Source organism: Acipenser ruthenus, chromosome 18, assembly GCF_902713425.1.
Source record: "Acipenser ruthenus chromosome 18, fAciRut3.2 maternal haplotype, whole genome shotgun sequence".
Taxonomy (NCBI): domain Eukaryota; kingdom Metazoa; phylum Chordata; class Actinopteri; order Acipenseriformes; family Acipenseridae; genus Acipenser; species Acipenser ruthenus.
Window position 1 is genome coordinate 1897290 of NC_081206.1, and position 14567 is coordinate 1911856.

General features: G+C 41.2%; 3 protein-coding genes and 1 non-coding gene across 4 annotated transcripts in view; 2 read left to right on the forward strand and 2 right to left on the reverse strand.

Annotated features, from left to right (window-relative positions):
- LOC117423305 (CMP-N-acetylneuraminate-beta-galactosamide-alpha-2,3-sialyltransferase 2-like) overlaps positions 1-12324 on the reverse strand; it is a 28086-nt gene extending 15762 nt beyond the window's left edge. The window contains exon 1 of the mRNA XM_058990752.1: positions 12260-12324. The gene's annotated coding sequence lies outside the window, so the exon portion shown is untranslated. The remainder of the gene's footprint in view (positions 1-12259) is intronic.
- On the forward strand, positions 52-3253 carry LOC117417472 (dynein light chain roadblock-type 1). The gene is made up of 4 exons (XM_034029643.3): positions 52-183; positions 1272-1347; positions 1688-1855; positions 2303-3253. Exons 1-4 carry the CDS (start codon positions 181-183, stop codon positions 2344-2346), a joined length of 291 nt encoding a protein of 96 aa, XP_033885534.1. The 5' UTR covers positions 52-180; the 3' UTR covers positions 2347-3253.
- trnam-cau (transfer RNA methionine (anticodon CAU)) lies at positions 4068-4140 on the reverse strand. Its single transcript has one exon. It is a non-coding gene; the product is annotated as a tRNA-Met (tRNA).
- Positions 4786-13935, forward strand: LOC117421517 (microtubule-associated proteins 1A/1B light chain 3A). The gene is made up of 4 exons (XM_034036020.3): positions 4786-4947; positions 8381-8436; positions 10706-10812; positions 12282-13935. Exons 1-4 carry the CDS (start codon positions 4908-4910, stop codon positions 12442-12444), a joined length of 366 nt encoding a protein of 121 aa, XP_033891911.1. The 5' UTR covers positions 4786-4907; the 3' UTR covers positions 12445-13935.
- The last annotated feature ends 632 nt before the right edge of the window (positions 13936-14567 follow it).

The window sequence follows — 14567 nt, forward strand, 5'->3', positions numbered from 1 at the left end:
CTCCCCTTTTATTACTCTGCCAGTGAAATCTCGTGGCTTTTGCGATATTTACGTCTGTTACATTTCCTGGTGATGTCATCCCTCTATTGCGCATGTGCGAAGTGTGCTGTCTGGTCCGGTGTATCTGCGTTGCGGGTCTATATGTGAAGCTCTGATTTGAAGTAGTTATTGCTGTAAAAAATGGTAAGTACCCCCTACAGACGTTTTCTTATAATTTGAAAACGAGCTTGGTCTTATGTGCATTTGTCAGGCAAACTGAATTGTCTCTTAATTTTGCTGTGTTGTTCCTCTGGGGCGTTGGTTTGTGTTGTAGTTACGTTGTGTGCAGCACAGCACTGTGGCGGAGTATTCTTAAGTGTAACACTCCTTATACAGTCTCGTTCTATGAAGTTGCCCAATACCATAAGTCTGTAAATAACGATTTTACTAAATGCACATCTTAATATTGTCAGACATTACGTGTGCAGTGATAGGAATCCAAGTGCATGCAGGACAGATCGAGCAGTCTATTTTAATAAAAAATGCATGCAGGACAGATCGAGCAGTCTATTTTAATAAAAAATGCATGCAGGACAGATCGAGCAGTCTATTTTAATAAAACAAACTAAAACGCGTCATAAAATAATTTTTGCTAGCCCTTGACTTTCATGTATAGGCCAATGTGTGTCGATGTTTGTGCATGTGTTGTTTTTACTCGGGTACAGTGTTTGGAGCGTTCAATATGTCCTATGGTGTATGATCCACATACTTTTTTTTATTTATTTATTTATTTATTTATAATTTTAATGCAGTATTGTCAATGCAGTCAGAACATTGGGATTCAGCAGGGAAGGAAAAAAGACTCCGATTGCATAGCAGTTTGATAAGTTTAATAAGACACAGTAGTGGTTGTTATCTATACACTGGGACTGAAACTGCTATGCAATAGGATCCTTATTTCCTATGACAAGTTCAGTTGATGTTTGCCTTGCCCTAGTAACACAAAAACAAACTGCCTTTTCCTCCTCTATGCATGGACTCGCTCACTGTGCACGCACCATTTCATGTGTGGTGACCTTTATTATGTTTCCAAAACTACATTTCGTGCATGAAAGGGTTCAGTGTTGTCATCATGGGGATGTCTGTTTTTGCTTTTGAAATGGCACCAGTGTTATAAACCTGATGCTTTTGCAGAGCATGGACATTGTGTGTCACGCTGGGATTCGTGGATTCATGAGACTTCTCTTCCATTAACTCTGGTGTTGCTTCTGTGCTATCTCCTGTTTTTCTAGGCGGAAGTGGAAGAAACATTGAAGCGCATTCAAAGCCAGAAGGGTGTCCAAGGAATCATAGTGGTCAATGCAGAAGGTACAGTGAGAGCATAGCTAGGTCACGGGGTGTAAAAGTCAGTGCAAACCCACCTGCTTTTCTGTGAGTGTCGTGGGTAGATTTAGAAACACTCAAAGAAACTGAATAAATTCAGTGACTAAAAGCCTTCAGTTTCTTCATATGGCATCTATTTCAGCCACGAGGGGTGAATCTGAAACGCATCCCAAACTATTATAGTATAGTCTACTTCCAGATTCTTAGACATCCTGGAAGTGGTTTCCTGGGTGCCTAGCAACAGGAGTTTATTTAGACGTGGTTTTCTTATACCTCCCCCTGTTTTGTAGATGTGACCCCTCTGCTCGTCCTCCTGTTTTGCCAGGTATCCCTATCAAGACGACGCTGGACAATTCCACCACTGTCCAGTACGCAGCTCTGATCCACCAGCTGGTGCTGAAAGCCCGGAGCACAGTCAGAGACATGGACCCCCAGAACGACCTGACGTTCCTGCGTCTGCGCTCCAAGAAGAACGAGATCATGGTGGCACCAGGTAATGCAAGAGCTTCCTGACGCGGAGTCCCAAACACTAGAACCCTATTCAATACGAGAGCCTTAAAAAAACAAAGAGCTTCCTGACGTGGAGTCCCAAACACTAGAACCCTATTCAATATGAGAGCCTTAAAAAAACAAAGAGCTTCCTGACGCGGAGTCCCAAACACTAGAACCCTATTCAATATGAGAGCCTTAAAAAAACAAAGAGCTTCCTGACGTGGAGTCCCAAACACTAGAACCCTATTCAATATGAGAGCCTTAAAAAAAACAAAGAGCTTCCTGACGCGGAGTCCCAAACACTAGAACCCTATTCAATATGAGAGCCTTAAAAAAAAAAAAAAAAGTTAATGGTTTCTGGTTAAACATTTTAAGGAATTGCTTCTTTTTTTTTGCAATATAAATACATGATATGTTATTTATTTAAAATGTGTTTTCTTTTTAACAGATAAAGAATATTTCCTGATTGTCATCCAGAATCCCACAGACTAAGAAGATTTGTTGTCATTTGACGGCCATATCCATTTTTAAACAGCGTGCCAGTAAACGATTGCCGCATGCCCTCCTTGCTTGTGTTGAAGATGCATTCCTATCTCAGCAAGCGATTGCACAGCTGCTCACATCTCTTATACAGCAACGAAAGCAGAACAGTCAAATATGTCACTACAGATAGCATTAGGAACGTGTAAAATTGCACAGAAATCTTAACCTATACATATTTAGCTTATTCTTTTTTTTTTTTTTTTTACTGTGTTTATTGCGTTTAGCAACTTTGCATTCAATGTGGGTCTAAATAAATGTGGATATAGGAAGCAAATTACTCAAAAACAGATCAAAATGCAAACCTCTGTTTCCTCTTCTAATTTGACTCTTCCCTCCCTAAAGACCACTCAAACCTGTTGAACAATCATGCAGTATAGGAAAACTACCACGTCTCCAAGCAGCAGACCAGTTAACTCGTGTCATCATGTCCACACATGTACATTCCTTAGCGCTGAAAGAGTCCACGGAGAAAACAAGCCATTTGTGAAGCAGCTCTTCAGAAAACCATTTGTCAAGTCATTTTTTGTTTTACTCACTTGTAAACATTTCCATACAGCAGCCCACGTGTTGCTGGTGCACACTTGTGTACAATTAAAACCATTTGAGAGATAATGTGAAGAACACCCTGGGGAGGGTTAATTTCGGAATGACATTTCATTTGAGTCTTCTTAATACACAAACTTTGCAAACAACATTGGGTGTTAAGCTTTTTATTTATTTTTTAAATGCTATGCTGTTTTGCCACATTAAAAAAAACTAGGTGTGTATATTTGAATTGTTTGTTTTGTTTTTGTATTTTATTTTTTTGTACATAATGATGCTACTACTAATAATAAATATATGAACTTCACACCAACATGTTTTTGAGTCGGAGGGACCTGTGTAATGTCACTTTCCTTGGTTTCACAAAGCGCACAGACATTGAAAGGCACTGTGTCTTGTATGGATCTCTTATCAGGAGGTTAATCAGCCCCAGTGTACGGGTGACTGTACTCTCTTCTGCCTAAAACTCCAGGTTAGCATTGCAGTCTTTTCAAACCCACTAAGAGCCATGATATTATACAGAGCCGTATCGGGGAAGTCAGTACGCCATGCATGGCTCAAGAGGCCGTGCATTGGATAGAACATTGTGGACACAGATAAATGGCACTCAAAGTAGGGGCTTACAAGCTCTGTACAATTATAAAATGGAGACCACTTTCTTCAAAGAAAGAAATGGACTACAACTGGGCTAGGTTCAGCGCTGTATATCCATTTGTAAGTATTCTTAAAGCAAGTAATGCTGTTTGACTTTGATGTAAAAGTTACCATGTTTTTTTTCACTGGACTGGTCCCACACACAGGCTGCTGTGTGCAGGAATCTGACACTGCGCCACAGCCAACCTGGTTATAGTTAGAAATACAGTCACGTTTGATTGTACTGCTTTCAAAAAATGATCGGGTTCAATAACAAATAAATAACAGAGTGAAACACAAGTGGAAAATAATCATGCACGTACAGGGCTTGTTATTTATAGGGAAGCCGAGGCATCAGGACGTATGCACATTTTAGATGGTTTTAAAAAATATTATATGGTGCTGCAAATAAATTGGAAAATAATGTTAAGATTGTATACAGAAGATTTTTTAAATGACAAATATATATTTAAAAAAAAAAAAAAAAAAGTAACTGCCCCGTGTGAGGATCGAACTCACGACCTTCAGATTATGAGACTGACGCGCTACCTACTGCGCTAACGAGGCTCTATTAAAACCTAGGCAGAGAGCATTTTCGATCCGCAACAGCAAAGCATGAAACTACAGCTGCATTTGTAAGGGGGTATCTTGAAACGTACTTGATTGTATTTCGAAATAAACCAAAACACTTCAAGATTCAATAATCTCCCATCGTTGAAAACGCTCAGTATTCTTGGTAGCTCTACGAAATCTGATTGGCTTTTTCCTGGTCAATTCTTGGTAGCGACACGGGCTATGATTGGTCAAAACTACCAAGATAGAACATCGACTTTTGGCTGTGTGGTGCTAACGAGGCTGTCATAAAATCAATGAAACTACAGCTTTATTTGTAAGTAGTGGGTATCTTGAAATGTACTTGAACTGGGCAGAATTGAAACAAACAGCATTACAGATGCTCTTGAATAACCGAGAGCGTAGTAGTTGGTCCTTTTCACACACAGAGGGAAAAAAAAACCATTAATTTGTTGAGAATGTATTAAAGTGATTTAAAAAGCTAAATGTAAAAGTTCAGACAGAAAACAAACAAATTCAAAACAAAATAAATAAATAAATAAAACATGTAACGTCGTGACAAATATTGTCGGCAAACCAGCCCTCCGTGCGTCCCCTTTAACAAGGCTGGCGGTGACGTCACAGCCTTGCGTTGTTACATTGTCTCGAAAGCTGTTCGGGTACATCGAGATCCAAACAGAGAAACAGCGCTGCGCATCAACACTGTAGCGTCTCGCACTGTCACAAAACGAGCAAGTCCAGCGAATACATCTCACACAGACATGCCGTCTGACACACCTTTTAAACAGAGAAGGAGCTATGGTAAGCTGTTCTGTTATTTTCTACATTAATACATTGCCCTATTTTTAATGTAACTATAATTTGTTTACCAAAAACGGAAAGACAGCTCGCTGATATGCCTGTATATATTAGAGGTCGTGTAATGTTTTGTTTAGCTGTTGAAATAACTCAAAAGCAAGTCTTTTTTTTTTTCTAGTTAGTATATATTTTACATGGGCCTTCCAAAATTAAAGGTTTGAACAAATTGGACACGAGCTGGGACAGACGAGGTGGTTATGTCATCACAGCTGGTTTTGTTAAAATATTAAGGGATATTTAAAATATATATTTTAAAACACAGTGTTTGTAAATCACGTATTATTGACTTCGGTGTACTGATGCAAAATCGAAATTGGGTGTCACCCAATAACATACACGGATTGTGTTTATTCCGCGGTGTTGCTACATGTTTCCCGTGTCCGTCACTACAATATGCACATTTTATCAAATTAAAATGAGGCCAGACATTTGTTTGCCAAGGAACACGGTTTCTACTCAACAAGAAATTAAGAACCACTGACAGACAGCGGACAAAGGAATTAAAGTGTAGATACGTGTTGATGACGGTATTTTTGTAGACAGTTACAATAATAATAATAATAATAATAATAATAATAATAATATTATTATTATTATTATTATTATTATTATTATTATTATTATTATTATAACAACAACGCGATGTTTCCTTTACATAAGCGTATGGCCGCAGTAATATTTAAAAAAATAAATAAATAAAATAAACAAAGACTGGTCCGCCTATCGTGCTGATTACAAACGTCATCACGTAAAATTTGCATGACACGTCCTGAAAAAAAAAAAACTTTACAAACCCCATAGCCAGAGCAACATCCAAAGAGCTGAAAATACCGCTTATTCGGTTTTTATTTAGTATTTAATTAAACGTTTAAAGGAAGCAAAGACTATAATTCAGTGTAAAGAAAAAAATCAACGTTGTGTTTTATTCAGTGGGGTGTTCATGGACACAGCAGCGTGATATGAAATACCTCCAATTATCTGCAGTACCAGTGTGCTATCCATGCCAGTGTAACGCCTTCCCTTAAGATGCCTGAACTGCGCCTGCTGAATGTGTCCGCTACAGCAGCACATTACAACAAAATGCACTTATCAAGTGCATTGTAACTATGCATAATAACACTGTAAGCATGTGTAAGAACACATGCATTTACTAAGTATTTAAATGGTCTCAAAGCAAGTTATATTTAAGCAGCAATGAATTGTTTGGCATGCAGAGTCTGGTCATACTTTCACTTGGCTGGTTTTCTTGTGACTAACAGTATTGGAGATGTGTGCCTTCGGTCTCTCTGATGTGCACTGCATGTTTTTATCTGAGGGTTCACTCTTATGAAAGGGCTACAGAAGCACATGTCAAAATAGCGTCTCATCTTACAGTGTAGTATCAATGACAGACATTTGGAAAACTAACAAACATGGAGGGTGAGCCACGGTACAGTGAACCTAATGAATGTTTGATTCAGGAACACGCAGGTCTGCTGTTTGACCTATTGTGCTGTTCAATCTAATTTTCTTCTGCGTACACTACAGGTGCGCTATTGAAATATGCAACAGTGTAATTGTGGGTTACGGATTTAAGACAGCTGATCTTTCAGGTAGATGAAACCATGGTTATACAGATACCGTGCTGCATGTTAATTAGCTTTTCTTGTCGGTTTGCCCTTTTGTCCTGCTGTATCCCCAACTTGCTTGTAGTTTTGCCAACGTTTGCCTCATGTTTGGGTTTGCATAATAAATGCTGTTGTTAAGATTGTCAGAATGCTTTGCATATATATATATTATATATATATATATATATATATATATATATATATATATATATATATATATATATATATATTACAGCCCCTTGTGTGTGATAACTTCTTGTTAGTCCCATCATTGTACCCTGGCAGTTTAATCTGTCTACACTGGGCTTCACCTCTGTTACCTCAATTAGGAAAGGAAAGAGACCCTGCAAGGGATTCCCTCTGAGACTGTCCAACACCCTGCTGCTGGACTGTCCCGATCTGGAATGAAACCTGGCCCCACCGCTCTGGGTCAGGGAGTTCACAAAATACATGGGACTTTGGAGGACTCTAACACAGCCTTCCCTGCCTAGCGCACCCGTCTCTAAGGCTCTGCAGTTAAATCATAGATTAGTTGGCAGCTAATTCATTAATATAGTAAATCTTTACACTGAAATGCAGTACTGTTCACTGTGCTTGACCGGCCACACTGCACAAGCTTAGTTTTAGAAACTTGTTTCATTTTTTTCTTGCATTATGAATTATCAGGAAATATCTGTGCAGAGATTTCTGATGGGCTACTACACTTGTTAGGTACCCCCCACAGGTAGTTTTAGATGATAAAGCCAGTAAAGATCTCTGTAATTTCTCAGTACAAAGTTTCAATCTGTAGTCGGTGTGCTGCCAGCCAAAAGGTTTTGATGCAAGATAAAGTTAGCTGCTGTAGCTTTAGAATTGCAGAAAAATCAATTTAAAAAAAAAAAGCGGTTGTAGCAAAATGTGTAATACTAAATATTAATAATATTATGTAGCTGTAGGTCTGTAGGCAAGTTGTTATGGTATAGTGAGGTCAGCTGACTGCTCAAGTAAGGAGAGAACACAAACACAGCTGTGATAGGCCAGGCTGACAGGGGGAGGTCAGGCTCTGAGCATTCCAGAGAACTGTGCTGTTCCTGTATTGAGAGTTCTGAGAAGACTGGTTGGGTCTGGCCAGCTGCTAATGTGACGACTCCTGAATTTCATCAAGAGGTCAATAGGGTCATCTTTTTCCAACCAAGTCTGATGCAATGCACATCGGAGCAGGAAATGTATTATCTCTCCAAAATGTACACTCTGTTACAGGCTTTGTTTAACATTGTGCTTGATAACATCTTGTACACACAGCTAGCAGGAATACAGGCGGGATAATGAGCATGGACACTTTCTATCCAAAAGGAAATTTAAAAACACGTTGAAGACGACATGGCTTTAGCCACAGAATCCGTGTTAAAGAATCTTCCAGTGCTATAGCTATGCCTCTGTAAATGCCAAGCTGTACTGTATACCTGCAGTAATATTATTTGAGTTTTCACTTGGGGAAACACATTTGCAAACGAGAGCCTAGTTGTCAGTGTTTGCTGGCAACGATACACTTACTGATAGAGGGGCATCACCACAAGCTCCGAGCCAAGATCACTACATTGGTTTTCTGAAGACCCGCTTACCAGCAAGTGCACCAATGTGTCGGGCTGAGCCTCAACAGATTAGGAAACAAGAATATACAGAGGAAGTAGAGAAAGCTGCAATACAGAATAGCTGTTTCAGGTAATGCATGTGTATTATTTTCTTGTAGCATTTTTAAAATATGTTTCGCGTGTTCTCTTTCTTAACAGCTGAGCGTTCTAAAGAAGTTCAACAGATCAGAGACCAGCATCCCAACAAAATACCAGTAAGTAATGCTTTTCCTTCATCAGGTCTGCTCAGTTAACAGCAACAGGTGGTCGTGATGTTTATTTATATTGAGGGGACATTCTTCTTGTTTGATGTGAGCAGGTTTTTGGAATGGATCGTTGAGCGGACCGGACTGTTCTGCCAAACCAGCTCCGCGCATTCTGTCTGGTTTCACAAAAGCCTGAGTTTGAGTCAATCGAGAAATCTCCAGTAACGGTGCACAGGGGACCTCTTGGGTCCTGTGAAACAGCACTCCTAACATGAGCACAGCTCACTGAACTGTGAGGAGTGGTTTTACAAAGAAGTGACCTGATGAGAGCATGAAATTCACTTAAAAACGTAAACCTGGATCACCTAAACAAACCGGGAAGTCATATATAGCCGGCTTCCAGATGGCATCGGAGGGCATTGAAGGCTAGACTTGAAAGAATGCAGTAAGCAGACACCCAGGAAATAAACACATGTTTGTGCGACACTGGGGCTGTGAAACTCTTGTAGGTTCAAAGTTAGGAATGTGGCCGGTTACCATTCCTGTTAATCCAGGTCGAAGTATTTAAATTCAATGTTAGCAGGGTTAAATATAGCAGATGGATTGGCAGCCCAGCAACCTACAGGCTCATATCATTAGACACTTTTAGGAGCTTGTTCAGAATCCGTGTGAAGTTTCCAGCGTGGTTTTAATGGGCATGCTTGGTTCTGCTTATAGGCAGTTCTTGAGAGATCAGTAGCACTGACATGTCAGGAGGTAGGAGACCTTCTGATTACAAAGGACGTGACCAGAACAGAAAATCAGCAGCAAGGTGTGGCGGTTTCCTTGTGAGTAAGATCTGCACCTGCAAAACTCCGCCCCAGTGAAACTCGGTTACATTCCTATTAGTCAGAAAGTGGATCTGCAGCTTGCGTTGTTGGACTGGCTCCCTTGGCGCCCTGGCAGCTCTTAAAACCACGGAGTCTGGTTTCTGAACTCTGAGAATTAGCAGAGACATCATGAAGGGAAGAGGAAATAATAGAACAGCACAGACCATGCTGAATTTCACCAGTCAAGCAACCAGCAAACTGGCCAATTCTGAATAAACTGAAAAGGGCCCATTCCTCAGACGACCCAATTTAGATGTATGGAAAACAAGCTGCGTGTGAACACCCAGATTAAGACCTGTTTCCAGTTCACAGAGGTGATCTTCAAAGATTACATTATGAACGCCTACATTCAGGTCATTAAACATGCATTCGAGTACACGTGTCCTTTGTGTGATCTCTGTTTCTTTCAATAAAGATAATAAAAATCAAAAACATCCTGCCAGCAGGACTGCTGCTAAGTGGAAAGCTTTTAACAGTAAGTTAACAAACGGCATGAAGATTACATAACGGAGGTAAAGTACAAGATGATGAAATAGGGGTTGTTTAATAATTCAGCCAAGTATTAAACATTTAAAAACAAGTCATGTTAAATGTAGATGGTCAGCCTTTGCGCTTGTAGTCTGTGTACAGTGCAAGGATTGTACCCACAGCAATGGCTTTTACCTGACCTGCGAGAGCTCAGGGTTCCTGTAACTCGGCTATAAACGGAGGACGTGTGTGTGGGGCATCCATTTGTTCACAGTTTCGTTTCAAACAGAAAAACTCGCCATGCATTTCAGCCTTCCACTGACAAAGTTAAAGAACCCCATTACTGCCTGGCTGGGCAATGCGGGGACAAGACAGAATCCCTGCTGCCAGTCGTCTGGCTGCGGTCCCTCGATTTCGACTTGTGCGTTTCCACTAAACTCTCCCTTGTCGCTCAAGACGAACGCGCACATTGAAGTGAGCAGCCACTTGTATAAACCTGTGCCACTGCTAGAAATTCAAGGGGGTTGCAGCAATGTAAAACATTTATCTTGAGAGTGCCCGAGAGACGCAAGATGTTTCTGCTGAAACCTAATTTACTGAGCTGTGTACACCGTGTATTTTGCTGCAGAATCCAACCTCTTTGAAGTAGCCAGCCCAGTAGTTCAAGGAATGGGCAACTACAAAACCTGCCCGACAAGATGCAAAACTGAGATTAGAAAGTGTAATTATTTGTTTAATTGATTTCATCCTGCTTCCATTTACAGTCACGACAGTATTATAAGACGCGAGACACACATCAGGCATCCTTATACACTCCTTAATAAAGCACTAGAGATCTAAACCGCTTACAACAGCACAGTCTCATTGTGTTCATGCCTCCCTGCCCAGGATGCCAATCTTATAAAAGCATGTTGATCTACCGCATTGTTTTCCCTTCGCAGGTAATCATCGAGAGGTACAAGGGTGAGAAACAGCTCCCCGTCTTGGACAAAACCAAATTCCTGGTTCCTGATCACGTGAACATGAGCGAACTGGTCAAGATCATCCGGTAAGCCTTTGTGTACGACTGGTAAATATGCTGTGCAGGCAACTTACAAATAAAGATATTCTCTAGGAACTCAAATGCTAGTCCCCCCCCCCCCCCCCATGTTATTGTTCGCTTCTGTTCTGGTCGTGTATTGCGGTACGTCACCCGGATCCACATGATTAGAACCAGGCTCTTGTTTTAAACTCCAGTGCTTCTTTTAAAGGGAATGTCGTTTCTGTATTCCAGCGCATACTGTGGAATTGTATGGGTGTTGCAGGTCCACAAGCAGACACCACAACCAGTGGAATTGTATGGGTGTTGCAGGTCCACAAGCAGACACCACAACCAGTGGAATTGTATGGGTGTTGCAGGTCCACAAGCAGACACCACAACCAGTGGAATTGTATGGGTGTTGCAGGTCCACAAGCAGACACCACAACCAGTGGAATTGTATGGGTGTTGCAGGTCCACAAGCAGACACCACAACCAGTGGAATTGTATGGGTGTTGCAGGTCCACAAGCAGACACCACAACCAGTGGAATTGTATGGGTGTTGCAGGTCCACAAGCAGACACCACAACCAGTGGAATTGTATGGGTGTTGCAGGTCCACAAGCAGACACCACAACCAGTGGAATTGTATGGGTGTTGCAGGTCCACAAGCAGACACCACAACCAGTGGAATTGTATGGGTGTTGCAGGTCCACAAGCAGACACCACAACCAGTGGTTTGCAATGAATCCAAGAGCGCCAAGGCTAAAAATAAAAACTGCATGCTCCTTCCTCCCACTTCTTTAAAAACAGATGCCCTACATACAGAAACACCCGTCTTATTCTGAAATGTGCTTTTTTATTTTACCACAAACACTTTGGACTCCTTACATAAAAAAAAAAAAAAGAAAACGACTGTTTAAATAAGATAAGAAAACAAAAACAATGAAATAAGAATACAACAGGCTGTAGCAGTGCAGCTCTGACAGGTTCACTTTAATTAAACCAATGAATATCCATCTAAACCAATATAGTCTGTGTTGCAGATGTGTGCGGGATCAATGTACAGTTCATAATGAGCCCAGCCCTCCTTGCAGCTTTGTTTCCCTGTCAGTAACCCTTCCTGTAGTGCATGTCGTGTCTGCATCGCTCCCTGGCACTCTGCTGACAAGCTGCCTGATCTGCAGACAGAGCTGGGCGCTTCTTCTCAGGCCTCAGGGCCAGACAGTTGTTTTTTTTGTTTTTGTTTCAACCCCAGTGAACCCCTAGGAGTGTCCAATCACAGTCCTGGCGGGCCACTCTACTCCCAGTTTAACGGGTGCAATTAAACAGTTAGCCATTTTAGGGTCTGAGTTGGTTTCATAAAACAATTTAGAAAAGGGTTGGAACAAAGACCAGGACTGGCAGGGCTTTGGCCGCCCCTGGACTGTTGGAACAAAGACCAGGACTGGAAGGGCTTTGGCCGCCCCTGGACTGACCTGTTTCCATTCCTCTCCACAGCCGCCGCTTGCAGCTGAACCCCACGCAGGCCTTCTTTCTGCTGGTGAACCAGCACAGCATGGTGAGCGTGTCCACCTCCATCTCGGAGATCTACGAGCAGGAGAAGGACGAGGACGGCTTCCTCTACATGGTCTATGCCTCCCAGGAGACCTTCGGCTGTTAAACAAGAGCAAATGAGCCATCAAGCCAGCGAGCACAACGGGAAGATGAAAGATAGAAAGCAACAGCAAACGTACAACAAACAGAAATGTGCCCTCTAGCTTAGAACTCCTTGTGTAGTAAAACCAGAACTGAGGAATTATGTTTTTTGTTCATGCACATGTGCCGAGTGACTGTGTGGTGTACCATTCTGTGTTTAACAACAAAACAAAATCCAGCAAATGGCCTTCTTGCGTGGATATTCGGGTCAGCGTATTTAATTGCTAAATATTATTAGTAGATGAGCCTTTCTGTTGTGATTCTCGTTGTAAATGTGAACAAAAAAAGTAACAACAACCTTATATGTCATTGCCAAAATAGCCCAAGGCCTTGGCCCTTGAAAGTGTGAGGCTGTGATCGGGCCTCATGGCTTCACAAATAGAATTTAAAAACGGGTACATTTTAAATAGGCGGGTCACAGGGAATCAGTGTCTGTCGACTCTTGTTCTTTGCTAGTAAGTTAATGTGTAAAACGATACTGTACTTTTCTACATGCTGCATGGTTCCAGCAGGTGGCACTGTGCTCTATTTCCTTAGTCTTTTTTTAATCCAAGAGTTTAATCCCAGTACTACCGGTCAAACTGTAGCCGGGAACTCAAGCAGTCCACGAAACAGGACCCCAGAACATCACCACCAGCGCTAACCCTGCCTTTTCCAGTGAGCCCCACCTCCCTGATCTGGGACTGGCAGATTAACATTGGTCAGATTTTGTTCAGCCCGTGTCAGGAATCTAGCCAGTATAGTGGCCACTAAATCTTAGTTTGAGAACCAGTCGTTTCCCCAGCAGGTAGTTTCGTAGCTTTGGTACGAGGGACAGCTACTGCAGGGGATCATGCAGTAGGGTTGTTGCTACTGATAGATGTCTGGGGAGACTTTTGTCTGCAGAAAAGAGTGAGAAGTTGCTTGTATTGTTCTCCTTTTCATTCATGTTTAACCAAGGTGAAGCTTCTGCTTGAAAAGAGATTCACCACAACACCTTTCATTCAAGCGCAGTCAGCCCTCGGTGCTACAGTGTGTGTGTGTGTGAGGAGTCCATTTAAAAGCTGTGGATAGTGTGTGTATCTCATTACTATTATTATTATTATTGTAATCCGCTTTTTATGTAGGAATAAACAAGCTTTTTTGCACTTAAAAAAATAACTAGACCTTTAGGAACCAAGTAGTGTTTTAATGTGTATATGATTCTGTCACCCTGCTTTCTCTTTGTAGTTTTTGAGTTTTGAATGAAAGGTTTCGTTTGATATACACTGCATGCGGTTTCGACCCTGTGAAAGAGGGCCAACTGAAATGAGTTTTTATTTTTTATTTTAATGTTGTCTTGTATTTTTTTGGATTTGTATTTCCTTTTATTTTTTAACCAAAAAAAAAAACACTATGTATGTGGGGGCAGGAGGTGGGGTGTTTAAACAAAAGTTCTAACTATATATAATATTACACAAAGTTAAGTTAAATCTTAGACATTGGCTTTGGGTCTTTTTTTCATTGTGATGAAAAGTTTCAGCGTTTCCCCCCCATGAACGGGTAGCTATATTTGTTTAACAGCTTTTGAAGTTCAGTGAATCCAGCAAGGAGGGGAGATGAAACATGGACCGGACCACACTCTGGACACAATTTAAAAAAAAAAACCAAAAAAAAAACACTTCATAGTTTCACCCTCATTTCCCTTTCTCTTAGGCCAATTCAATGTGTGTGTCTTTCTTTAACCCTGATGTCCATCTGTAAAGCCTTGCCAAACTGCTTAATTCCTAATCTTATCCTCTAATGGTTGTAAAAAAAAAAAAAGTGCCCTATACTCACCCATCTCACAGCAACGAGGGAGCTGAAGCCTTCATCGATAATACTTCATTATAACTAGAAGGATGTGGCAACTGCAAAAGCAGCTGAGAAAGCATTGCAACGTAATCCATTAATGCACAATAAAGCAGTAGAAGCAATCCTTGCAAACTGTTCAATGCAACAAATGATTTTTATCAAACCTTACCATTTCATTTAAAACACCAGGTCCAGCTCAAGATTGCAAATGGCAAAGCAGCGCTGACGGTTGCACAGGTGAGTTAAGTACCCTTGAGGGGGAGCCAGCGGATTGGC

Coding starts and splice junctions, on each gene's coding strand:
- LOC117417472 (XM_034029643.3), top strand. Junction 1,348..1,687: donor CATAGTGGTCAATGCAGAAG/GTACAGTGAGAG, acceptor CTGTTTTGCCAG/GTATCCCTATCAAGACGACG. Junction 1,856..2,302: donor CGAGATCATGGTGGCACCAG/GTAATGCAAGAG, acceptor TCTTTTTAACAG/ATAAAGAATATTTCCTGATT.
- LOC117421517 (XM_034036020.3), top strand. CDS start 4,908: ATGCCGTCTGACACACCTTTTAAACAGAGAAGGAGCTATG. Junction 8,437..10,705: donor AGCATCCCAACAAAATACCA/GTAAGTAATGCT, acceptor TTCCCTTCGCAG/GTAATCATCGAGAGGTACAA. Junction 10,813..12,281: donor GAACTGGTCAAGATCATCCG/GTAAGCCTTTGT, acceptor TCCTCTCCACAG/CCGCCGCTTGCAGCTGAACC.